This window comes from Mustela nivalis, assembly GCF_964662115.1.
Source record: "Mustela nivalis genome assembly, chromosome: X".
Taxonomy (NCBI): domain Eukaryota; kingdom Metazoa; phylum Chordata; class Mammalia; order Carnivora; family Mustelidae; genus Mustela; species Mustela nivalis.
Window position 1 is genome coordinate 39,915,033 of NC_139040.1, and position 26,083 is coordinate 39,941,115.

The 26,083-nt window shown below is 48.7% G+C and overlaps 2 protein-coding genes across 5 annotated transcripts in view; one reads left to right on the top strand and one right to left on the bottom strand.

Moving 5' to 3' along the window:
* MORC4 (MORC family CW-type zinc finger 4) overlaps positions 1-3,307 on the top strand; it is a 52,415-nt gene extending 49,108 nt beyond the window's left edge. For 2 of the 3 annotated variants that reach the window (XM_082715891.1, XM_082715890.1), the window contains 3 exons: positions 764-1,457; positions 1,740-2,023; positions 2,327-3,307. In XM_082715891.1, the coding sequence (XP_082572017.1) occupies positions 764-1,457; positions 1,740-2,023; positions 2,327-2,480 (1,132 nt within the window). In that variant the 3' untranslated portion in view covers positions 2,481-3,307. The remainder of the gene's footprint in view (positions 1-763; positions 1,458-1,739; positions 2,024-2,326) is intronic. The other variant, XM_082715889.1, reaches the window with a different exon arrangement.
* Positions 3,308-13,149: 9,842 nt separating this feature from the next.
* Positions 13,150-16,456, bottom strand: CLDN2 (claudin 2). Of its 2 annotated transcripts, none has more exons than XM_082716822.1 (2): positions 16,363-16,456; positions 13,150-16,075 (listed from the first exon to the last, which is right to left on the bottom strand). In XM_082716822.1, the coding sequence occupies exon 2, from the start codon at positions 15,888-15,890 to the stop codon at positions 15,198-15,200; it is 693 nt and encodes a 230-aa protein (XP_082572948.1). In that variant the 5' UTR covers positions 15,891-16,075; positions 16,363-16,456; the 3' UTR covers positions 13,150-15,197. The 2 variants fall into 2 exon arrangements, with proteins under 2 accessions (XP_082572948.1, XP_082572949.1); XM_082716823.1 differs by lacking the exon at positions 16,363-16,456 and having other exon boundaries at positions 13,150-15,326; positions 15,438-16,072.
* Positions 16,457-26,083: the final 9,627 nt, after the last annotated feature.

The following is a 26,083-nucleotide window of genomic DNA, read 5'->3' on the forward strand; positions in this document are numbered from 1 at the left end:
TAGTTCCTTCACCACTTAGTGCAAATGGAAGGCGATGGTGCGATTACTCTCCTGCACTTTCCTGAAGAAGTGAGGGAGTGCCTGTTTGCCCTGACAGAGGGCAGTTCTTTTACCCGAAGAGGGAAATGATTTGAAGTGGCCGATTCCACTTGTTTGTTTCTGACCAGGGCCCTGTGTTTTAATTAACTTTTATAAGTGAATAATGGGCTATAGCCACAATCCAGTTGGCTGGCAAAGGAACTGCATGGTGTTCTGTTGCAATATAAAAAATGTGCCTAAGTCTTTGATACTGGGAGCTTTTTGTGACACTTGAAAATTAACGAGCTGGCTCAGCTTTCCTCCACATACTCTACTAGGCTTTTTATGACCTTTTTTTCCATTCTCGTGTTAGGGGATTTTGCGTGTGTGTGTGTGTGTGTGTGTGTGTGTTTCTCCCTTTCCTTGCATTTTGGAGTCAGGCTGGTTTCAATCCTGTTTTCAGAATTCTTACCAAGATCAACTTGGTCTTGTTATATCCAGATACTGACTCTCATACTTTTTGATTTCATCTCTCCATTCAGACTGGTTGCTAGCTCAGCAAGGTGCATGAGTGAAGGATTTGGAGTTCGGGGGTAGAGTTGTGTTTTCCTAACCTGAAGTGATCTGTGGGTAACAGCTAGAGTCAGTTCTAATGCAGGAAGTTTGGAGAGAGGCTCCATGGGATAAGAATACACCTAGCTTGTATTTTGACAGCTTAACATTTAATTCCCTCTTCTTCTTGCAGTAAGTACAAATGGATCCTGGGAGAGGAGCCGGTAGAGAAACGAAGAAGGCTCCAGAATGAGATGACAACACCTCCTCTAGATTATTCCATGCCTGGCCCTTATAGGAGGGTGGAGGCAGCTGTCTCCTACCCAGAAGGGGAGAACAGCCATGATAAATCCAGTTCGGAGAGAAGCACACCACCGTACCTTTCTCCAGAATACCCAGATGCAAACAAGAATCCCAGTCAGAGTAGGGAGGTGTCAGTTCTGTATTCAGGGGCCCAAGACCAACACCAGGGGTCCCTGCTCCCTGAAGAATTAGAAGATCAGATGCCAAGATTGGTAGCAGAAGAATCTAACAGAGGCAGCACAAATATAAACAAAGAGGAAGTAAACAAGGGACCTTTTGTAGCTGTTGTCGGTGTTGCAAAAGGTGTTAGAGATTCAGGAGCTCCCATTCAACTGATCCCTTTCAACAGAGAGGAGCTGGCTGAGAGGAGAAAAGCAGTGGAATCCTGGAGCCCCGGGCCTTACCCCTCCGTGGCCTCTGGTCCCACCCCTGCCACAGCCGCTGGGGAGAAGGGCCAAGGTTCTGAGGAGGGCGGAGGTCGCAGTTCGCCAAAGATGAAGAACCAAAGAGAACTGGAAGAACTGAAAAGAACCACAGAAAAACTGGAACGTGTTTTGGCTGAGCGGAACTTGTTCCAGCAAAAGGTTAGGGCATCACCTTCCCACTAGGAATAAGATCCTTGTAACCAAGAGACCAGAGAGTCGCGGCTCTTGACGATTTCCTGTTCTGAGGCCTTTCCACAACAGAAGCCATCGACTCGTTCTGTGCCGTGTCTCAGACTGAATGAACCCGAGTGGGCTTCCCGCCCCTATCTGGGGATTGAGAAGGTCCCTCAGTGGAACGTGTATGGAGGAATGTATTAGGGACACATTTTGGTGCACTCCTAGCATGTGGGGGTCATTGAATTTCTGTTTCTTGGACTGCAGGTGGAGGAGCTGGAACAGGAGAGGAATCACTGGCATTCTGAATTCAAGAAAGTCCAGAGTGAATTGGTGACCTACACCACCCAGGAGACGGAAGGCTTGTATTGGAGCAAGAAACACATGGGCTATCGCCAAGCTGAATTCCAAATTCTGAAAGCCGAGCTGGAGAGAACCAAGGAAGAAAAGCAGGAACTCAAAGAGAAACTGAAGGAGACAGAGATGCACCTGGAAGTGCTGCAGAAGGCTCAGGTCTCCTACCGGACCCCAGAGGGAGATGACCTAGAAAGGTTAATTACTAGGGTTTAGTTATCAGCTTGTGAGTGCTAACGGGAAGCATCCCTTAGGACCCCCAGTTATTGGCCGTAGCTAAGGGAGGAAGCCTTAATTAATTTAGAGGCCACCAAGGAACGAGGAATTACTTAGAGAGCTGCAGTCTCCCTGTGTTTGGTGGCACCGTGCTTTCTTCTTTCTGTCTAGCTAATGGACACGTCATTGTTGAGAGATGTAGGCCCATTTTTAAGGAGCTTCATTTTGTTCTGTTGGCTAATGACTTCATGTCATCTCTTCTGCCCCCTCACTCCATCATACAGGGCTTTGGCAAAGCTTACGCGGCTGCGTATCCACGTCAGCTATCTCCTTACTTCTGTCCTCCCTCACTTGGAGCTTCGTGAGATCGGGTTTGACTCAGAGCAAGTGGATGGGATCCTGTATACGGTGCTGGAGGCAAATCACATACTGGATTGAGCACCGGACTATACACTCTATATACCCTTCTGTACCCTACCCTACTCTACCCTACTCTACCCTACCCTACTCTACTCTACCCTACCCTACTCTACTCTTCTCTTGTCTTCTCTTTTCTTTTCTTCTCTTCTTCATTCCCTTCTTCCTCCTCCTTCCCTCTCCCCCTCTCTCCCCATCTCCCCTCCCCCCCCCCCACCTTTTTATGCCTTATATAGAGAATCTTTGAGTAAATCCTGGCTGTCACTCATTCTGCTTCTTATTCAGTTTTGATGTGGAGAAAGAGGCTAGTTAATAGGCTTTCAGGAGTTCCAGGAACAGAAAAACAGTAATCACCAAGCCAGGTGACCTGAAAGCTTTAATTTTCATGATGTAGATACTGGCCTGTTTTATATCCTTTCTGAAGTGGTTTGTATTCATTTAGGTTAAATCATCCAGCAAATACTGGGTCCAATGTGGTAGGTGTTTGGGGATAAATTAAGAAGTAGAATTCATGGCTGCAGCCTTCGAGCGTCCAACAACCTAGTTGGAAGTGCAGGACACACGCCAGGTTCACTAACTGGTACAAGTGAGGGATACAAACGGATAGAGAAGTTCTGGGGGAGGAAGATGAGGCAGGCATCACATCAGAAATGGGACCTAAACTAAGATTTGTTTAAAGAACGAGCATGACCACACTGTCAACAATGGCAACAATGGTTGTCCTCTAGGGGTAGGACTACGGTTGATATTTTTTTTTCTTCTCGCTATCTTCCTGCCTTTTTCAAATTTTCTATATAAACCCATTATTCTTCTTACATTGGAAAAAAATAAATTGTTTTAAAAAAGAATGAGTAGGTTTGGATATAGATATCAGATGAGAGACTCTGTTGAATGTATAAGGTAATTTTATATTTACAGTTCATGTCATTCAGCATTACCTCTGGAAGAATAGCATGAACAAAAAAGCTGGAACGTGAAAAGGACATGTGATAGCAGTGATGGGTTAATGTGAACAGAACTAAGGTTAAATCGTGACCCATCTACTCACTCTCACGTGATATTTACACGTCCATGCATGCTCAGATTCAAAAAATATGTACCACCGAACTGGGATTTCAGGAAGTGGGGAAGCCCTTTTAGAGCATGGAGGTCTGTCTGCCAACCCTCAGAATTCACCACCCACCTGCTCCTCAGCCTAGTGCTTGAGTAAGGGGCTGGTCTCATATTATCAGAAATAGTAAAACCTACACTCTTGTAAAAGTAGCTGTTTTGTTTATCCATTCCTTTATTGTATTTGTATAGCGCCTACTCTCCAACGAGTTCAAGGTACTCCTCACAAAACATTGAACAATGAACACTTAAACGATGCCAGCAGTGAAAAACAAGTAAAGGAGAAGGAACCGAAGGGGATGGTGGAATGGGCTCAAGCCCTCGCAGTAAGGATTAGGAGGTGCAGAGGGATGTTTGGAGTATTTGTTCTGGTTTCCCTGCAGAGCGACTTTGGAAGTCTCTCCCAAGCTTATTTTGCCTCCTTGGCGAGGAGGCCCGGCACAAGTACTCCAGGGAGACCAGAAGGCCTGGGGGGAGGCCCAAGCCAGGCTTCAGCATCAGAAGGAGTGCTGACAGTCACGTGCATGCTCGCGTGTGCGTGCACACACACACACACACCCGGCCCCAGGCCCTCACCACACCGTACCTCTAGCCTGCAGCCTGGTTGGTTTTCATGGAGACATTGGGACTAGGTTATTGAAGGCCCCCATTGTCTAAATAAATATGAATAGTACTGAGAAGTGGGGCTGGGGGCGCATTTTTAGCTATCCTCTCAGTGATACTTATTCTTCAGGTGGGGGCTGTTAAAAGCTGGGACTTGGCGCAGATATGGACAATATGGATGGAAGGTGGTGTCGGAAGAAAATTCAGAGCATTGAAGGTTCAGCCTGTTGGGAGGAGAGTGAGCGTGTGTGAGTGGTGTGTGTGTGTGTGTGTGTGTGTGTGTAGGGCAAAGTAGGAGAGAATATGGGCAATTGGGCTTTAAAAAGAAAGATTTTGGGGGGGAGTTGGAAAATGTAACTCCTCTTTACTAGTGCTTCCTCTGCACCCATTTCCTAGACCCAACCCCATACCGCTTCTTCCAGCAACAGTTAGGTCTGTGAGTCTGTCTGCTATGATGCCACAGCTGCCCCTATATTACCTGTTTGCAGTGAGACCACACCAGTGTGAGGCCCCTGGAGCCAATGTTAAAAGCCACAGTGGAGAGATTCGCAAGTGTCCCCCAGCCTTAACCAGAGCGTATATAGTGTGGAGGTAAAAGACATTGGAAGAAAAAAGTGGGTGCCCACTCCTGGTCGTCCTGTTGGGCTAACAAGATCGTAACTCTCCTTTCAAATGTCTCTCCTGTTTACCCTTTAGGTTTTCATTTCCACAATCAACATTTAGGCCCTTATTATCTCATGCCTGGAAAATTGAAATCAACTCTTAACTGGCTTCCTTTTCCTCCTGTTCTCACTCCTTCCATCCACTCTTCTCACTGTCACGAAATTGCGCTGAATGACCTCCTCAGGTTATGCCTCTGCTCAAAGACCCACTAGTGCTCCCAGTTACCACGCAAGTACAGTACCGACCCCTCCCCGTCCCCCGTGGCCATTCCTGTGCTCTCCAGACTCCTCTAACATTCCAAACACAAACCTCGTTCCATCCAAGCTGAACTGTTTTTCAGTTTCCGAACCTGCCTGGAGGTTTCCTCCTGCACCTTTACTGTTCGAACCTTCCCTTTACCTGGAACATCCTCCTTCATCATCTTTCCTTTGGCTCAAATGCCAGCACCCCCCCCCAACCCCGCCCCACCCCAAATTCCCCCAGTTAACCCAGGCAAGGCATAATGTTTTCTTTGATCACGTAAGTTTTGTGTCACACGGCTTTTTAATCACAAACTTCCTTGTCCAGTCTTCCTATTAGCCCTAGATTCAAATATATAGCTGCCTACTTGGCATTTACATTTACATGTCTCACAGGCATTTCAAATAAAATGTGTTAAAAATAAACAGTGACACACACACCCTGGGACTGTTCCTTCCCCCAGTTTTCTCATTTTAGAAAATGGCACCTCCACCCACTCAGTCACATAAGCTAGAAACCTGGAAGTCATCCTTAATCTTCCTCTTTGGTAGTCCCCCACATCCAGTCTGTCAGAAAGTCTGCCAGTTCTATCACCAAAGTATATCTTGTCTTCACTGACTTTTACCACAGCCTCCTTAGTCTAAACAACCATCAACTCCCATAGACATTTTTGCAACTCCTAACTGGTGTCCTTGCTTCCACTCTCGTTCCCACAACTGTCTTATCATGTCAGCCAGATTTAAAAAGAAAAAAATACAAGTCCGATTACGTAACTCCCTGCTAAAAGCCCTTGCATGACTTCTCATTGCAATTTTTCATCATATTTTACTTTCCCCCTCGCTCGCTGTGGTCTTCCCACAGAAACATGTCAGGCTCTTCCTTCCCTCCGAGCCTTTACCTACACTGTTCCACTCCTCTAGAATGATCACACCTCCAGTTTGGGCATGGCTGCCTAGTCCTCATCCTTCAGGTGTCTGTGTAAGTCTCAACTTTCTCGGAAAGGCCTTCTGTGCAGCCTTTCTTCTCCCTCTACCTTATTCTGCCGTCATTTCCTGTTTTCAATTCCTGGCACTTCTCACAGTTTGCTGTTATGTATTCGACTGTTGACTTGCACTCGTTCAGCAAATACTCACCGGCTACCTACTGTGTGCTGTGATAGACAGCAGGGAGCACAGCCTGCTTGATGTCTGTCTGCCTCTGCCTAACAAGCTTCTATGAGGGGAAGGGCCATGCCCGTGATGGCCAATCCCTTTTATCGTAGTACCTGGTATATAGTAGGCAATCAATCAATAATTTTTACTGAATGAGTCAATGATGGGAAGTTGTCCGTATTTCCATCTCCCTCGAGAGCCTATAGTAGTGGCTCATTCGTGGAAGGGGCTGGCTAGATCAGTCTGAGTGAGGGAAACAACAGTGCTGGACATTAAAGTCTAAGAATGCCAAGCAGACCATAAGTCCTTCAGGTTCCGGGGGGTGTGGGGGGCAGGCAGTGGGAGTTGGGGTGACCCAGCATTTCTCTGTATCTGAATTTTCACTTGAATATTTGAAGAGACTACCGGGGGGGGGGGAATATGGATGTTCTTTCCCACAAACTCCAAATGTTATCAAAAGGAAGTTCCCTAGCATGCAATTTTAAAATACTGAGAATTACAGAATACAATCAGAAGCCTAGAGAACAGATGTTGAGTGTGAAAACTAAAAGGAGGGAAAAAAAATTTCTGAAGGGTCTCCTGTTCCTTTTTGCCAAGAGCAGTGATTGAATCTTTCAGAAAAAGAAACAGGGATGCATGTGTGGCCCAGTTGCTTGAGCGTCCGACTCTCAGTTTCTGCTCAGGCCAGGATCTCAGGGTCTCAGCATCAAGCCCCGCATTGGGCTCCATGCTTGGCGTGGAGTGTGCTTGAGATTCTCCCTCTCCCTCTGCCACTCCTGATCATGCTCTCTCTCTCTAAAAATAAATAAATCTTTAAATAAATAATTTTTAAAATTAAAAAAAAAGAGAAGGGAGCTATCCATAAACAGAGTAGACAGAGCAAGCCTCAAGAAAATAAGTTCCTGGCATGTGTGAGGAAGTCAGTACTGTGGGATAAACAAATGGGCTCCTAGCAGAGGACCAAGTTGGAGACTTGGTGGTCCCAGGGGGGAGCAGAAAGATATAGTTGTCCACATCCAGTGATTACAGATGATTTGCTTCAATAATTTAAAAGCAAAGGCTTAATCGGCAGGTGCTCTATTCCCAAAGAGCAATCCTCAGATAGAACATGTTTCAGAGTTGTATACTATGAATTAAAAGCTCTTTCTGTAGTATGGGGTTAGGAGTGAAGCATGAGGGTATGTTCAGGAAATCCAGGGGTGAGCTAAGGCCCACTCAAGGGTAATTTCCCCCCAAAGAATCCTTGTTCTTGAAGACAAGGACGTCCTTAACTTACGACTTCTCTTAGAGAGGAAATTCAGGAACCATACTTGTGAATTCAGTCACGGCACATGGTTGGGTAATAAACCCGACAGTTGGAAAGAACTAACCTAGATCGTCTTGGGTAGATTGAAGCCTTAGTCATGGAGACATATGCAGCATTCATTTTTTGCAGAAGGAATGTGTTTTGTTACTTGCCTCCATCCCCAAGTCCAAAGTCTTGATGTGAGTCATCAGAAAACACAACCCCCTTTTAGAGGAGATTAGTCCACATGTTTTGGGGGCCTTCTACTCACTAGGACAGAGGCAAGATGACTTTAGGCAGACGTTCAGGAAGGTGTTCCCCAAAGTCCTGATTTTCCAGAAAGCTTTGGAAACTGGTAATGATCGGAAAGGTGGAGGTTGAGGTAGAGAGGATTTTCCAGGTTGTAGGGAAGAGTGTAAGTAAAGTCACAAGACTATGTGGGAGGAGGGGTTGTGAATAAAGAAACACCCAAGTGTGTCTGAGGAATACTGAATTCTTTAACTTGAAGCATAAGGAACAGAAGGGACCAAGGGTTGGGGAATACCAGCAAGACAGGGGCTATGCTAAATCTGCCTACCAGTGGCGCCCTTGTAGGTTACAAACTAGGAAAGTGTTTGTTGTATCTCCCCAGTTGTCCGAGAGTTGGGGGAATTAACCTCAGTTTGCAGTTCCCCTGGACTAAAATTTTCTCTAGAAGTAGGACCTTATTGATGATGGTTCTGTTCCCCCTCAGATTTTCACAGATCTGGATAAAGGGCAAAGAGCCAACACCCCTCCTTTATTCTCCAACTTCTCAAGTCTGCTTTTCCTCTGGCCTCTACTAATGGAATCTGAATGATTCCTGTGAATCCTATGAATCTAGACTTTGGGGAAGAATCTGGAGAAGTTTTGACCTGGGCAAGAATATCCCTTGATGTAGATTCAGATCTGTAGTGGGAAATAGACTTTGTCATCTGCCCCCACTCCCCACAGACACACATTTTGGTGTGACTTTGACACTACCCTTTGGGTCATCAATATGTTTGGAACATAGTTAACCCCTTGTTGAGGACCTACCATATGCCATGACCACACTACGAGGCAGGCATCATTTCCACCTGACATATGTAAGAACTAAAGCAGAGAGAATTGAAGTGCCCCTCCCAGGCCACACAGCTAGAGAGCGTGCAGACGCCAAACCAAACCCAAGTTTGTCTGACTCCAAAGCCCAGGCTCTTTGCCCACAACACAGTATGGCCTGTCTTAAAAACGATTAGTCTTGTCTTCTTCCTTTTGATAAGAAAAAGCTAAAGCCAGCCCACACTAATAAAAATTTCCAAGGAAGAAAGTTCCACAATCCCACACAATGTTTAACTGCCCTCATGATCAGGAAATCGTTCACTTATGTAACGAATATCCCTCCAAACAATGTGGAAATTCATTTCCTCTTGACTGGGTTTTTCACGCAGGGCTGTCACTTGGCAGCTTTCCTGATATCAAAACAGCCATCAAAATCTTATTCTTACACTCCAGGAGGTCTTGGACTTGTTAGCCTCTGCCTGTGAGGGTTCTCACTGGCTCCTTGCTACCCCACCCCCACCTCAGACAGTGCTGAGGTGGGCAAGTTTCTCCGGGAGTGAGAAAGTGACTCTTGAGAACATGCTGGTTTATTATTACACACAGAAGAGTAAAATTAACCACAGGAGGTGCCTCTGGAATTGCTGAGAAAAAGATGGCACCACCTTTCTCATCCTGTCTGCCTCTTTCTTGATTTCTCCTTCATCTCCATCAAAGCCTATTGAATCATTTAGTTGAAGAGTGCATGCGTTACTTAGAGAAGGCCCCTGCTTCCTGTGATTCCAGCGTCCACTGCCTCTGAGTTGATGTTCTATTTTTTCTTAAGCCCACTGGGCTTGTCTTCTCATTCTGGCTCTTAAAGAAAAGCACTAAACTGAGAAACTAGTACAAATTCTGACGTCAGTGGCTAATCTATGACTGAAGGGGTTTCTCTTGCTAGAAAAATATACGTGCTTTTTTTTCTCCCATCAAGGCACTTAGTGCCTTTAAACCAAGGGAGCAGAGTCTTGGCAATGTCAGCAGATAGCCTTTGTGGGGGATGCTGATCCACCTTCTTGCCTCCCGTTGGGTGATTCTACATAAAAGCAAACAAAGAGGCTGCTTGTGATTTTGGTGGGAGTGGCCTTTCTCCTGAGCAACCCACACGAACTTTGTCAAATGTCACAGGCTCACGAAGTGCTGTTGGAGGAAAGGGGCCCCCGCTGAAACTCGGGGTTGCCTGCCACGCTATGAGACTCATTGAGCACCTTGTTTCCCATTGCATTGTACGTATCTGTCTGAAAGCATGTGAGCTTTCTCAGTGTTCCCTCCACGAGGCCATGTTTGCAAATAGAAAGTTCTTCGAAGCCTTCCTCAGAGGTGACTTGTGAAGCAGCAAGGGTGCCATTCTGGAGGATTGGGACTTCAGGAATAATGGGGAAGTGCAACCTGATGGTCTGCACTTGTGGAGTGACCTCCTGCTTTGTTAAGTCCAACACCACCGTCACCTGTTTTGTGGAGACATGAGGCCCAGAGCAGGGAACTGTTAGGCAAGAGTTAGCTAGGAATTCCTGAGCAGCCGGTCTCGGGAAAGCGGCAGCTTGTGGGAGGCAGAGGGGTGGTCCCATTACAGCTTCCGCAGTGCCAGGCCTGATAACAACCTGTTAATATTTTATCAGCGATCACATCGCAGCGTGGAGGAGCCACCACTTGGGGCAAAAGAGAGAGATAACCTGCTGGACTTCCTGTTTGAGGTTTTCTCTGTCAGGGAGATAACAGGAGTTCTCATCAAAGTCCGCAGCCGCTGGGGCAGGGAGACCAGGCTGGGCAAAGGCCAGGCTTCAGCCAGTGGAGCAGCACATGCGCTTCCCTGCTGAGGGCCTCTGTGTCCCAGAGTGGTTAGCGACAAGCACAGAAGAATCTCCTGTCCGTGGACCCAGGGCTGAGTGGGAGGGAACAGTTGGCTCTGCCCAGGCCCCATCTGCCCGCCTTTAGCACCGTGCCCTTCTCTGTCCTCTCTCCCTTCTCCCACAGCTGTTTCTCCTCTGGTCCGGGGCCAAAAGGTCTCAGGTTACTCGGATGGGCACTGCCTCCACTGCCCCCACCAATTTCCAGAAAAGCTGCCCAAGAGAAGCAGATGAGGGAGAAGGGGCTGGGCCCTAGGGGCACTCTTTCCACTGGAGCCACTCAGGAAGCCTGTGAGGCAAACTCAGAGGGGTTCTGGCTGAGCTGTGCGGTATAACCGTGTTTCCTCCTCAGCGCTGCTCTCCACCTTTTTGCTCTGTTTCCCATGGTTCTTTAGCTACAGGAGGCAGTTTCTTTGGATCATTCTCCCCGCCCGCCCCCCCACCCACACCGAAGCTCAAGGGATGCCAGACCCTCCGTTCATATGGATTGGGATTTGAGGGGACGTACAAGCCTTTCTGAAGTAGCCCCTGAGACCCCACCTTCTGGAACTTCCCTCCTACCTCCTATCTCTCATAGGACACACCGTATCATGCGTTGCACCACGCTTCGGTGTGCATGTCTTATCTGGCCCTGCATCAGCTGTCAACTCCTGCAAGGCACAGACTTTACCTTGCTGTTCACTCTCATTGCACTTGTTGACCTCGAAGCCTTCCGCTCATCGTCCGACATGGAGTGAGGGTGCAGGCCGCATGGGCTGCCTGGCTGCGGAGCCCACTGAATGGCTGTCGGACCGGCTGCATGAAGGTCTCTCAAGAAGCTGGAGCTCACCTTTCCCCCAAGAAGCCAGTTTCAGCCTCCCCCTCCCCTATTAATGATCACATAGCAGTTGGTCACTAGGGCCCTGAGGGGGAGAAAACATGAGTCACACTATTATCAGAGGAAGGAGGGAGGGCAGAAACATCTCCCCTTGTGCAAGGGTCAGAGCCATCAGTCTGGGGCATAAACACAATGGCCTCCACTATCCCCTTGGTTGTGGCTAATCTAAATTACTTTATGATGGAAGGCAATGGGGTGAGCTGAAAGCCGTTCAACTTGGACTCAGACACCGGGATATTTCGAGGAAATTATTTAGAGCAAAGCTTTCCTTGCACACCCAGCCAAAGGGAACAGTTGCTCCTTATCGGCTCTGCCCCGGTTTTTCTAGTTAAGGATGAAATTCTAACTTCCTCAGTAGACTCTTCCCAGATTACAGGGAAGGAGGATGTCCCCGGGCAGCCTCATCCTAAGATGAACAGAAGCCCTGGGCCCTATTTCCCTCGAAGGCCCTTCTAGCCCAGGGGCAGACAGGGAGAGGAGGGCTGCGGCCGTCTGAAGAGCAGAAGCCACTCTTACACCTTCCCAGGCAGAATCACAGACCCACATTGCTGGGGGAAGAATTTCTAAGCTTCGAGTCAGACTCTGACACTGTGACTTTAGGGAGGCCTCCATTTTGTCTCCTGTACAAAGACCTGCTTCGTTTGGGGTATTTGGAGAACGCAAGGCAATTGTGGATCTGAAAGTGCTTTTGTGGCCCTGTGGTGGGTCCTCAGAGCCCAGACCAGACGGCTGCCCCCTCAGCACAACACAGTCCACAAAGCGACCCCTTCTTCCGGCCTCTACTGCCCCCCACCCGAGTCAAGCACTCTGGAGTTCCTGGTGCCAGGCCAGAGACCGGACCCCTTGTACAACTTCTGTTCAGAGAGCCTCTTCTCTCCACACCTACTCCTGCCCGCCTCCATTCTCTCTAAATGGGCTCTGGTGGTGGGGTCCTCACCTCTGCACCAGAGAAGGCCTACGTGGGGAGTGCAAGGCAGGGCCTGTTGTAACAGGTCCCTGTGCTCTGCGACCCACTCTCTCCAGGGGCTGTGTAAGTTGAATCTTGCTGGGGCGGGGGTAGGGAAGCAGGGGGGAGCTGTTATCATCAGTGTCGCCACAGCTAACTTCTTTATGAACTAGGCTTTGCTCATTCCCCCAGGAAGTTCAAACAACGGCCGGCCGAATCATTGGCCTCCCAAACTCTCACACCTCCAGAGTTTGGGAGATTAGTACGGAGGTATTACATCTCTTTCAAATGTGAATTGGTCCTGCTCCCCCAGATCATCTCCAAGGGAGATCTCTAGAACTGTGTATGTCCCCAATGTGTCTTTGTTGACCATAAATTGCTCTCCTCCGGCAGCTTGGGGGGACCCCTGGCAGGCTCTCCCAATGAGTGGATCAGCAGAGTTCTATTTGGGGAGTCTAGAGTCTGGGGGCACCAACACCAGCAATGTAGCTCTGGGAAAAACAATCTCTTTATTCACATGGGCCTTGGTTTCCCCATCTGCTGAATGGAGATTGTCAGATTGACTTTTCCTTCTTCACAGTGCTGGTTCAGAGAGCGAAAGGAATAAACACATAGCCATTCAGTAAATAACTTCGATGAAAGAATTGTGAAGAGGGAGGAGCCCTAGGCACAATGAAAAAGTGAAGTTTCCCTGGGAATGTGGTAGGGGGGGTGTCTTGTTTTCCTAATGTCTCCCATAAAGTCAAGAATTTTTTTTATCCAGCCGGTGGGAAGAAAAGCCAGTTTCCGTTCTACCCTCCCCCTGGCCCAATTCTCTCTCACACCTGCCATGCCTGCCAAGGCCCCTTTTGAATGAATAAAACAGTAACAAAATTACTCAATCAACAAGTATTTATTGATCACCTACTGTGTGCCCAGCACTCTTACAGATAGTCTGGGGGGATACAGAGAGGTCTCGGGTATGGCCCCTACCCTCCAAGGGTTTATAACGTATTTGTGAAATCAGATAGGCGCACACGAAAAGATAGCTATCCATCAAAAATTGTGAATTACAAGCATTAAAGAAGCAATAATTATATGCTGAGGGGGTGGAGGAGGGAGGGCAGGAGAGGGACGGAGTGGTCAGAGGAGACTCAGTGTAGGAGTTGGTGCTGAGCAAGTTCTCCAAACAACAGGAGGACACGGCTAAGGGGACAGGGCCTTCCAGCTTGGGAGAAGAGCTTAATCATAAGCAAGAAGGTGGAGAGGCGAGAGGCGTGTTAGAGACGAGTGAGCCCCTTCTGCTGGTACTGAGGTCTGGGAAGGTGGGCTGCAGTTTGTCCGAAGCCGGGTGTACTTATAGGGCGGTGTGTGAGGGAAAAGGCCTTTGGTCTATCTGTGACTCCCACCCCCACCCCAGGGGAAATGGAGCATTTCCACACCTTGGAGGTGGAAGGGTCTGCCGGGGAGACGTTCTCCTCAGTCCCTCCCCAACCGAAATCCCAGGCGGCGGCTCATCTTTCGCTCAGATCGGGGCCCAGATCCTTGGGCATTGTCGTTCCATGCCAAAGCCCTCAGATGCCTTCTGGCAACTCTGAGATGTCTGGCGATGGATGGCGGGTGCTTCTGAAGGGTGACGGAGGTGGGAGAGCTGGGGGGCTGTTGTCTTTCAGAGGCTCTCTGGCGCTCTGTGGAGAGACCCCTGGGAATGGATCGCAGACTTCAGGCTGATTTTCTATTAGGCTTGCAGACTCCCTGGGGAAGCCACCTCTCTCTGGCTTGATAGAAACTCCCACTGGAGCCACCTCACATGCCCTCTCCCCAGCTTCTTAGAGACCAAAGAAGTTCTTATTCTTTCTGGGGCAGCATCAAGGAGCGGTCTCTTCCTTGGAACCCCAAGCCTCCCACGCTGTCATCCCCCAGCCCAGAGCCATCTCGAGAAAGGACATGTTCCCCCTCCTAAGGAAACCACTGTGCAGGACTCAGGAGACCTGTAGCCTTGTTTCTTAGCAGGAGGCCAGGTCAGAGGGAGGCAGGAGCTTCAGTGAAAGTTGGAGCTGCAGCTTGGAGGCAGTTCCTCAGCGGAATCAGCGTCTACTGCTGCCTTGAGCTTTTCCACCATATCTTCTTTCTTCGTGATTTCCCCTAGTGGGAGGGGGGCTAGATCCCCAGCCCACAGTGGGAGGGAATTCCGGGAAATGCCCTGGGAAGTGAGTCAGGTCTTTTTAGGGTCCTCAACTGCCTTCCCTCCCTCTCATCCTGTACCCAGTTGCTCTCTGCTCCCTCGGTACCACAGGGTGGTTTTATTTCAGTCCACGCACAAACCGGTCTGAACACTGTGGAGTCATAACAACAATGGGATGGAGGCGCTGGGCTCCATTACTGGCCAAACAGTTTCTTCTTCAGAGAGAAGTTTGGGAAGTTGGTGAGAGCCGTGACCATAAAAACCACCAGTCCTCCTCCCCGCCACCCCCCAGCAATGAGCTCAGAGCCAACCTGAGCCAGAGGGAGGGTCTTTGATCACAGAAACGGTTAGTCAGTGGGATGTCATTAATGAGTGGGTTTGGGGGTGGATTCGCAGGTCACCTGAAAGGCAGAGGGGAGACTCTGTGGTATGGCCTAGACTAGGGGGCGGAGTTTGGAGTTGAGGGTTGGGGACTCGGGCCGGGGTGGGGGTGGGGGGAGGTGGCAGGGCCGTGGGCAAGTTGAAGGGAACAGAAAGGCTGGCTTGGCAAGCATCTTGACAATCCCGCCTGCAAGCTGTCACACTAGTTCCCATTTCTGCCTTCGCTTGATCCAGCGGCCAAAGTCAGTCTATCCTCAGCACCTTCTGACATGACCCAGTGCCAGTGTCCCTCACCTGTGGCCCTGGGTGGCGGGGGGCACTGTCCGCTGGTTTTCACAGACCCAGCCACCCGCCCCCAGCTCTGGCCCCTGGTTCTTCACACATACCCTGTCAGGCTGTAGGAGTTAAACTCACTCTTGACTTTGGGCGGTTGGCTGGCCCTTGGGGAGCTCCTAGTTGCGAGGGGCTGGGCCTGGTAGGAATCATAGTAGTTGGAGCGATTTCCCTGGAATGGGCAGGAAAAGCAGAGGATGATTCCAGCTACCAGGGAGAACAGGGAGGAAATAATGCCCAGGTAAAGAGCCTCTCCGATCTCAAATTTCATGCTGTCAGGTACCAGTGGGGAGTAGAAGTCCCGCAGGATCCCATGAAGATTCCAGGCAACAGGAATGAAGCCCAGGAGGCCTCCGAGGATGAAGAAGACTCCGCCCACCACAGCCAACCTGTCCTTGGCTCGGGAGTCCTGGCAGAAGACTGTGCATCTCATGCCCACCACAGAGACTATGCAGGCCAAAGAAGAGAGCGCACTGGATGTCACCATCATGGCCTGGGCAGCCTGGATGTCAGCGGGCAGGCCTAGGAGGGTGCTGTAGATGTCGCACTGCGTGATGCCTGTGCTGTGCGTGGCACACTCCATCCAGAGGCCCTTGGAGAAGCCGACGGCTGTCACGATGCTTGTACCGACGTAGGAGCTTGTTCGCCAGCTGGGAAGTAGCATGGCCACCAGGGTGCCCAACAGCCCCAGGAGGCCCAAGACGTAGCCTACAAGTTGGAGGCCGAGGGAGGCCATTGCAGACCTCTCGGCAGTGGGGGCGTCGTCGGAGCCTGCTCCCTTGCCTTCAGGCTGCAGTGCTTGCTCTTTGGATCCTGGCCTCTAATCCCTCATTTCAGAGTGCCTCTCCCAAGCCGATTTCTCTCCTCCTTACAAGTGTCTGTGGGTGGCCACAAGCAGGCTCAAGAAGGCATCTAGAAGACCTAAAAAAAATCCATAAACCAGATTAAATATTGACCAGAAGCTTATGAGAAACCAGAAAATGCTGGATGCCTTTTGACCTTTGTTATCTTTAGAAATAACACATGAGAAAGAAAAAAAGAACTTTGAAAGTGGAGCCAAAATGTCATCGCCTCCTGCGTAGGCACATGCCTTGGGTTGGGTTGGCAGCCAGACAAAGCCAGGGGCCAGACGGGTGGCTCCTTTCCGAGAAGGTAGTGGTGACAGTGGTGGTTATGCTGGCCGCAGTAGCTCCGGGTCAGGCTCTCACCTGGCACGCTTCTGTCTCCGGAGCCTGATGTTGAATGCACTGCCTGGCAACACTGCCACGGGGCCCTCAGCTGCACACTAAGGCCAAACTCCAGGAGCCTGGAACAGGAGGAACAGGTCCTAGGATACAGCTTTGGACTCCGGCTTGCTAGAGGCCTCTTGAATCTCCAGGGGCCTAGAGAGCAGGGGTCTGGCCCTAGGTCATCATCCTCACATGTGGGAATCTACACCAGAGCCGACTGGGGTCGGCAAAGAAGACTTCTGTCCACACGCTGAGAGTTCAGATCCGCCCAGCCCTGCCCCAATTCCCTCCACCAGGCACGACTAAGGACACTTCCTGTCTGTTTTCTTAATAGATTCCCTACCAACCCCAGCCTCGGCGATAATGGGGAAGGATTTTTGGAGCGAAAGTTCTGCCAAGGCCTGGGGGCGGGGGGAGCCCTGAAATTCCCCAGGCTATCTCCTAACAGATGACCTAGGATGGACAGAGGAAAAGGAAGCTCTTCTACTGTAGAAGGCTTTGTAAGAGGAAGGTATCTGAGCCTATCCTTGAGAAACTCGGAGCTGTCTAGCATGTTGCAGTGTTCAAGCGTGGTTGGCTCAGTCGCTTAAGCATCCAACTCATGATCTCAGGGTCATAAGACTGAGCTGGGCGGCGGGCTCTGCACTCAGCGGGGAGTCTGCTTGAGATTCTCTCTCTCCCTCTCCTTCTGCCCCTCCCCCCACTCTCTCTCTCTCAAATAAATATATAAATCTATCTTTAAAACTAAATGAATGAATGAATGAATGAATAAAATGTCCACCTGGAAATGCCACAGGCACCTCAAATTTGACAGGTTCAAAAGAGAACTCATCATCTCTTCTATCACACCTTTCCCCAAACAGTTCTTCCCTGGGCCCCCTCAGATCGCTGAACGGTCCCTCTATCCATCCCCTTGTGCCAGACCAAAATCCAGAGAGTGATTCTTGGCATTATTTTCATGCTGACTCCTCACTTTCCATGGTCAATGTCTCACCAACTCTCTCTCTTGCATATACCTCAAATTCATGGCACCCTTCTCCCCATCCCTACCGTTACTTGCCAGGGTCAGTCCTCCTTCCCCCAGACTGTAGCAATGACTTGCTCACTGGTCTTATTTCTGGTCTTGTCTCCCACGGTTCATTCTCCATGTTGTTGCCAAGGTGATCTTTCAACACATTAATCTGATCAAGTATCTACATGAAACTTTCCAGTGGCTCCCCATTGGCTAAAGGATAAAGTCCAAACTTGTGTGTGCTCTATGACCTCTCAAGCTTCATCTCTTGCCATTGTCCTCCTCATATTCTTGCTGAACTAAATTACTCTTGGTTTCTCAATCATGCCATATTGTCTTTTCCTTCCAAACCCAAGGGCAAGCTGTTTCTTCTATGCAAGATGCCTGGCATTCTTTTCTCTCTGTTTAGTGCTTGCTCACCACTTAGTGTTCCGCTCTTGTCTCTTCCTCGGGCTCGGATCAAGTTCACCTCCTCTGTGTTCTTGCAGCATTTTCTGTGTTTCCTTACCCGCATCATGGTAGTATAGTAATAATAACAACAGTAATAATAATAATAATAATAATAATAATAATAGCAACACTTATCTAGTGTTTCTGACGTGACCTATGTATAAATTATAAGCCTTCTATATGTGTTAACTCACTTAATCATCATAGCAATGTTTTGTGGTAGGTGCTAATCATCCCTATGGTACAGATGAGGAAACTGAGCTACGAAGAGGAGTTACTGCCCTGTACTGCAATTTCCTCTTTAAACCCTTATTCCCGGACGCCTGGGTGGCTCAGTTGGTTAGACGACTGCCTTCAGCTCAGGTCATGATCCCGGAGTCCCGGGATCGAGTCCCGCATCAGGCTCCCAGCTCCATGGGGAGTCTGCTTCTCCCTCTGGCCTTCTCCTCGCTCATGCTCTCTCTCACTGTCTCTCTCTCTCAAATAAATAAATAAAATCTTTAATAAAAAAAAAAAGAAAAAAAAAATAAACCCTTATTCCTCCCCCACTTATCTATGAGCTACATAAGGGCAAGGACTGTATTGTATTCATCTCTGGATCTCAAGTGCCTTGCAGAGTATGACACCCAGAGCAGGTGTTCAAACATATCTTCTTGGGGCACCTGGGTGGCTCAGTTGGTTGAGCGTCTGCCTTCGGCTCAGGTCGTGACCTCAGGCTCCTGGGATTGAGTCCCGCATCGGGCTCTCTGCTCAGCAGGGACCCGGCTTCTCCCTCTCTCTTTCTGTCTTGCTCTCTTTCCCTCTCTCAAATAAATAAATATATAAATAAATAAATCTTTAAGAAAATATCTTCTTAATGAGTGAAGTGTTAAAGGGGTTTGAGGGACTATAAGATGTGGGCTTTCTAAAGGAGCCAATGACTTCAGTGTAAGGGATGAGAGCTGCCTGCTGTTGGGAAAGAAAGTTGGGATCGGGAATCAGAGGATGGAGGGATATGGAGAGAGACAGACAGAGAGAAGAGAGACAGAAAGGGAGAGAGACACAGAGAGAAAACAGAGAGACAGAGAGACAAACACAGAGAAAGAGAGCCAGAGAGAGAGAGAGAGAGAGAGAGAGAGAAAGAAACAGGGTTTCCTATTTTCTGTGTGTATGCCTTTGCTGAATAGCTTGTCTCTTCCAATTCTAAACCACTTGAGGGAAGAAACACATTAAGCTTGTTAATTATTCAATATTGTAAACCTCGATTACACGTCCATTGGATCTCGGCAGCATCAGACAGAGTTGCCAGTCAACACTATTCCTCAGTGATGAGGTTGACAAGGCCCATGTGGATGCCAAGCAGCGTGGAACAGGGGCCAATACACACCTGATGGGAGGGGGAGGGAAATCTAGTTTGAATCCTGGCTCTGGCGCTCACCAGGTGTGTCACTGCACCGCTCCTTTCCACACATTGGTTTTCTTACCATTAAGCTGGCAGGATTCTACCCTATCCTGATCATGACCTTGCATCTCAATGGCACCTTCTGCTTCTCCCTGGCGAGCATCTCCTGGTGACTGCTTCAAACACCACTTTTTTTTTTTTTTGAGCCCCTTTCCTGACCTTCTCCCTATGCAACTACTACTCTCTCCTCATCATTTCCTTACAATTAAGATTCCTATACAAACCGTTTCATGTTGATGTCGCTACTTCTTCCCCATCCAACCCACTGCTCAATCCTCTTCAGTCTGGCTCCAGCTGTTAGCCTTCCTCTGAAACTAAGGTTGCACAGTTTGTTTTGTCCCCAGATCCAATGGTCATATAGCTGTCATTTCACTTTGCCCCTCTCTTTCCTAAAACTGTCTTCTCCCTTGTTTTCTGTGATTCTAAGTCTTTTTTTTTTTTTTAAGATTTTATTTACTCGACACATGCAGAGGGAGAGAATGAAAGAGGGCAAGTAGGGGGAGCAGCAGAAGGAGAGGGAGAAGCAGTCTCTCCACAGAGCAGGGAGTCCAGTACAGGAACTTGACCCCAGGACCCTGGGATCCTGACCTGAGCTGCAGGCTGACACTTAACTGAGTCCCCTGGGAGTCCCCTTCTAAGTCGTCTTTTTTTTTTTTTAAGATTTTATTTATTTATTTGACAGACAGAGATCACAAGCAGGCAGAGAAGCAGGCAGAGAGAGGAGGAAGCAGGTTCCCTGCTGAGCAGAGAGCCCTATGTGGGGCTCGATCCCAGGACCCTGGGATCATGACCTGAGCTGAAGGCAGAGGCTTTAATCCACTGAGCCACCCAGGCGCCCCCCCTTTAAGTCTTCTTTATAAGTTTTTATTCTTGAGCCCTCTGTACAATACTGACTGTTCCCTGTAGGGTTTCATTTGGACTTTCGGACTTCTCATTCTTCACATTCTATGACAATGCTCCCTGAATCCATACTTCCGGCACAGATCTCTCTCATGAACTCAAGATTTGTATAATCAACTACATTTGGAATGACCCCATCTGAATTTTTTCATGGCACCTCAAACTCAACATTTGAAAAGCTGAAATCATCTGCTCTCTTTCTCTACCTTCACGTGATTTCTCACATGGTGTTCCCCATCTCACTAGGACCATCCCTCATCCAGCAACTCAAGCCAGGCATCCTTGATTCCTCCCCTCTTCTTGACATGTGATCAATTATAAAGTCTTATCAAATATACCTCCAAAATATGTTCTGAATGCATCCACTTCTCTTATGGGCATCTCAAATTCGTCTCTTTAGTTCCACATCTGCAATCAATTACCCATGTGGTAGCCAGCGATCTTTCTAAATAGGAAAGCTAATCTTAAGTACCACCCTACCCCCTTGCCATGCTTTAAAAACTTCAGGGCCTCTTAATTGCTTTCAAGACGAAGTTCAAACTCTCTAGCACAGGAAATCAGGAATGCCCCTCTTTGTCTAGCTTCTGATTTCCTTTTCAGCCTCGTTTCCCACCAATAATCTCCAATCTCAAGCTTTATACTCACACACACACACACACAATCCGGCCATGGCCGTACAGGTGTATTTCCCTGAATTTGCCTTTCTCTCTGTCTCTAAGGCCTTGAGTATGATATTCTACTACCCCAACATTTGCTTGGCTAATTGCTGATCATCCTTCAGGACTCATCCTCCCCTTGAAAACTTCTTTGGACTCCTTCCGTCAGCTCAGGTTGGGTCACATACTTTTCCTTAGTATTTATGATCTATTTATGGGTCCCCCGTGAGTGTTGGTGAGCTACCTTGAGGTTTTTAGGGAGCGGACCCGCTGCCTCCAAGAAGAGAAGCTCCCGCCTCAGCCTTGTTGGGAAGCCGGCAGAAGAGCCCAGCGTGAGTTTCCCATGAGAGTCAGCAGTGTTCCCAAGATGAGGGCCTCTCCCCAGGGTCAGTCCTGACTCAGTAGGCCTAAGTAGGAAGAGTAGTTTGGGGAAGGCAGAATTTAAAAAAGGCCACCGGTGAGGCTGGGAGTCTCTGGAGTCTGTACTGGAGAGACTGGGCTGTACTGGGGAGACTGGACAAGAGGGAGAACCCATTAATTGAGTTTATTCAGTCGGGAGAGATGGCCTGAAGGAGGTCGGATTTCAGCAGGGTCAGGAAAGCAGGGATGGACAAATTAGTGTGTCAGAGTGTGTCAGGCTGGATTCTGTTTTTGTTTGTGTGATGAGGCAGTAGATGGTTTAGAGAAAGAGTCCCGACCCGAGTGAGAATCAGAAGACTGACTTTGAGTCTCAGACCTCCCTGGAACCTGGTGAGAAGATCCCCTAACTTCTCCAGGTGCTAGTCTGCTCATCTCTAAGGCTTTGGGTCTCAATTAAGGTAATGGGGACAGGAAACCATGTTGACAAATATAGGAGGACTGAACAGCTGTTTCTAGAAGCAGCCAGCTTTAAAGGAAACTCCTCTCTTTCCGGGATCCTCCTAAAAGTCCAGCCTTGGCAGCTTGGGAGGAACAGAAAACTCTAGACCTTGACAGTTGAATTTGTCTTCTGGGCATGAGGCCAACACACTCCATGGCCCAAGGGCTGGGCAAGAAGGCTTCATTTAGGATCCTTACCTAATCTTCCTTAGCAGAGGGATTGGACTGCCAGAGAGGATTAGAAGGGTCAGGACTGACAGGGCTCCTGAATTAACTCCTTCTTGCCTGGGTACTTGCTCTGCCTTTCCTGAGTTCTTGCCCCAAGGGTGTTGTGTCTCCTGCCCCTTCTTTGGGACCTTGTAAGACCAAGCGGGATAAGACAGGTGGGGTTCTCAGGCTCAGGGAAGGAGCTGACATGAGATCCTAGTGGAGGGGAGATGGAGGTCCCCACAGCCCTCTTCTGCCAGTGAACTTCATTTCTCCATCACCTGATCTGACAGCCTCTCCCAGGACTCTAGTAAGTGGCAAAGCCATCCCCCTGAAGCCCTACTTTCTGGAAGGTGTGTCTTCAGAGCAGTTTGCCTTTCCTTCTGCAGCGGTTGACGGATGACAGCTCAGGGAACTACAACGGGATTGAGGGATTTTCTAATTGCTTTAAAAAGAAGTTCATTTTTTTTTTTTTGTCCTGACCATCAAAGTAAAGCGCTCCCACTTTACCCTGCTAGAAAACACAGGCCAAATTTCGAAAACACAGCGTCTCCAATCTTTCTAGCTATAAACGGAGTTAATGTTTTGTTTCCAGCTCCATTTTCCAAGAGGATGCTTGAGGAGAATAACATCTCAGTCTAAAGAAATTTCTTTTTGTATTGAGATGTAATTAGCATATAACCTTATATTAATTTCAGGGCTACCAATAGAATGACTTGTTATAAGTCTGCATGGCAAAGTGATCTCGACAGTAAGTTTAGGTCACATCCCTCACCGCACATAGCCACACATTCTTTTTCTTTTTTGATGAGAACTTTCTACCGCTCTCAGCCACCTTCAAATACACAATATGGCACTGTTAGCATCAGTCTTCACGCTGTGTGTTACAGTCCCAGGATTTCTTTATCTTCCAGCTAGAAGTTGGTACTTTTTGGCTCCCTGACCCATTTTACCCACCCACCACCGGCCACCCCCACCTCTGACAACCACCAGCCAATTCTCTGTATCTAAGACACAGATACAGAGTATCTATCGGGGTTTGTTTTGTTTTGTGTTGTTTTTTCAGATTGCCCCGGAGAGGCAAGAGAGAGCTCATGCAGTATTTGGTTTCCCAGCCAGACTTATCTTGTTTAGCACAGTGCCCTCAGGGCCCATCCATTTTGTCACAAATGGCAGGATTTCCTTCAAAGAAGGAATTTCTGACAGACTTACAGACCGGTGGGGGAAGGGTTATTTAAGAGGTTAAGGAGGAGACCAGGACTTCACTCAGAAATCCACCTTCCGAGGACCCCTAAAGCTTCAGGCACTGAAGCTGGCTGGGGGCGGGGGGGGGGGGGAAGCGTCCCCTTCCAGTCCCCCTCAGCCTCCCTCCAGTTGGGCACAGGGGTAAACTGTAGCTCCTTTCCTTCCATCCTGGTAGCTCAGTCCTTCTGTCCTCAAAAGCTCCATTCAGAATGTATTATCTGATTTGGAGAGTGCTTCCTCTGGCGCCATAGTTTCAAACACTGGAAAGTTTGTGGTAGCCTTGAGGAAACAAATGCTCCCCACCCAGGTGCCACCTGAACTTTCCCTCCCGTGCCCTTCCCTCAGAAACCCAAGATGGCCGAGGCTGGCGACGCCACGGGCCAAACTGATAGCAACTAGGAAACAAGAGCCCACAGGTGAATTTAAGAGGGAGCCAATAAATCAGAATTAAGACACTTACGAGGCAGTTCTTTTGCAGAGTCTTGGAGGAGATGTATGGCCCTGGAGAATGAGGAAAGGATCCCGAGGGAGGGGAGCAAGGTGCAAGGGGCCCCAGGCTGAGGTGATAAAGGATTTCTAATTGTTAGCCACAGCTTTGCAAAATCCATCTGCAAATCTCAGCCTTGGGTCAGAGACTTATTACAGATCAGAATTAAACCCTTGGAGTCTGGAAGATTGAGGTACTTAAAAAAAAAGTTTGGTGAGTTTTGTGTTTTTCCTGTCAAAAACTCCAGCTGGGCTTTTGTGTGGTGACCTCTGTGAGCCCAGGAGAGGCATTTGGGGGAGAGGGTTTTGGCCGAAGGAAGAATTCGGAACATTCCAGCTTTGGGGGTGGGGAGAGGAGGGGGCTCTGTGAGGCCCATTAGGTGTCCCTGGCTATGGGCCCTGAGGCCCAGCAGGAAGTAAGTCTCATAAACACAGCCCTGGTGAGCCAGTGCCCAAGCAGCCCTGCACTTCAAACGGCCACATGGACTCGTCCACCCAGCTCAGTTCTCCAGCAAGCTCCCAGCCCTACTCCACCCCTGCGGTTGAGCCCCAAAGTGCAAAGGCGAACATGTGGACTCTGGGTTCAGACTCTGGTGGGTTCAAAAGAACAGTTCCCTATAAGTTGGGACTGAAGCAGCCAGGATTACTATGGGCCTCCCTCCCCTTTGTCCCATACACAGCAGTACCATACCCGACGCATGCCGTTTAGGGACCTCGAAATTTCTGTGGAGCTGAGAGCCATGATTGGGTTGCCTCTCTGACTGGAGCAAGAGAAAACTTCTCTGTTTGCTGTCGTTTTCTTATTTAGAAACATACTAGATGTTACTGCAAAGAATTCAGAAAATAAAATATAAAGAGGAAAATACAGGTTCTCATAATACCACCGGCCAGGGATGTACTGCTAATCATGTTTACATTTTGACGTACTGTAGAAGACACAAGTAGAAGTATTTTTCCACAATTGAATCGCATTATACCCTACAGTTCTGTAACCTTCTATCATTTCTAAGTAATGCAATGATATGACATGTAGGCAATGATATTTCCATGTCCATCAAACAACGGATTGTCTTCATTCATTATGGCTGCATTGTCTTCTGTCGTCTGGAAATGTAATTTATTTAACCATCCACTAGTAGGCATTTTTGTTATTTCCATGTTTCCACCATAACCTAACCTCTTTGTACATACAGAATGAGCTTTAAAGGCTAATACAATGTATTGTGCGGATGAGAAAGTCTAGGCCCGATGAGATGAAATGAATGAATCGCCCAGCATCGCGAGCTGAGCAGTAATGATTAGACCTGGAATCTGGGTCCCTAGGTGTCTGGTTCAGTAAATTTTCCAGTGCACTACACTGACTGCCTCCCAAGGATTCCTATGGAAAAATGGTAAGACTAGTGGCCGCTCTTCATTGAACACTTGCTTTGTGTCAGGAACTCTGTGAAGGGTTTTCATATACATTGTCTCACTGGGGTATTGCAGAGCTGAGCCAGGCCTGCACACCAAATCCAGCCACCCCTGGCCCTTGACTCTTAATTATTACTCTGTACTCCATTTTTTAAGTCATTTCAAAGCAAATAGTCAAATGTGTTGCCTACTGTGAATTCAGTGAAGCAAACCAGCAATTATCCTCTTTCCCAAGGAGGCCTAGAACTGTAGTGCAAAGTGTGACTGGGGTCCTGCTCCCTGGCAGTGCTCCCGAGCAGGGGTCTCTCCAAGGGGTACCCCTTGGCAGGCTGCAACAGGCTAAAAGGGCAGCCATGCCTGAGCTCAGGCCCAGAGTAGGGGATGTTTGGGGAACATGAAAGCAAGACAAACCGTAGGCGGTGGGAGGGGTAGCAGGCTAATCCTCTAACCAGCTGGGAGACCGAGGGCAAGTCTTCACATCTTCTTTCTCCAGACTTCGCCCTGCTGACTTCCCAAGGCCAGACTAATGAATATGAAAGCATTCTCCAGCGAAAAACCTCAGTGGGGTGCGAGAAAGAATTTGGAGGAGAGGGGCACCTTATCAGCTCGAGGTGACTCTGTTCAACTGGGAATAGGAAAAGGCAGAATCTCAGGGGCAGGTGCCAGGGCGGATGAGGGCATTGTGTTGGCAGGATGTGGTTAGCAGATTGGCAGTCATTCAAGGACTTGGTTTTAACGCCGTGTTTCCTACAGGTCAGCACTGTCAGATCCTGGTGGAATCCTGCCAGAGCATATGACTCCTCGGTGTCGAGTCTGTGAGGCATCTTGGTCACCAAACTAAGACCCCTGCTGAGAGCTGGTGAACCTAGATGGGTGGGGGGGATGGAGAGGGGCCTGAAAAAAGAGCAGTCCAGGTAAGGCAGCCTCCGCTTAAGGAGAGGAATGAGCCAGAACATCATAAAGGGAGGACAATGAGGGTAGGGATGGGTTAGGGAAGAGAGTGGAAGGACAGGTAGGAGACAGGTCTTGGCGGAA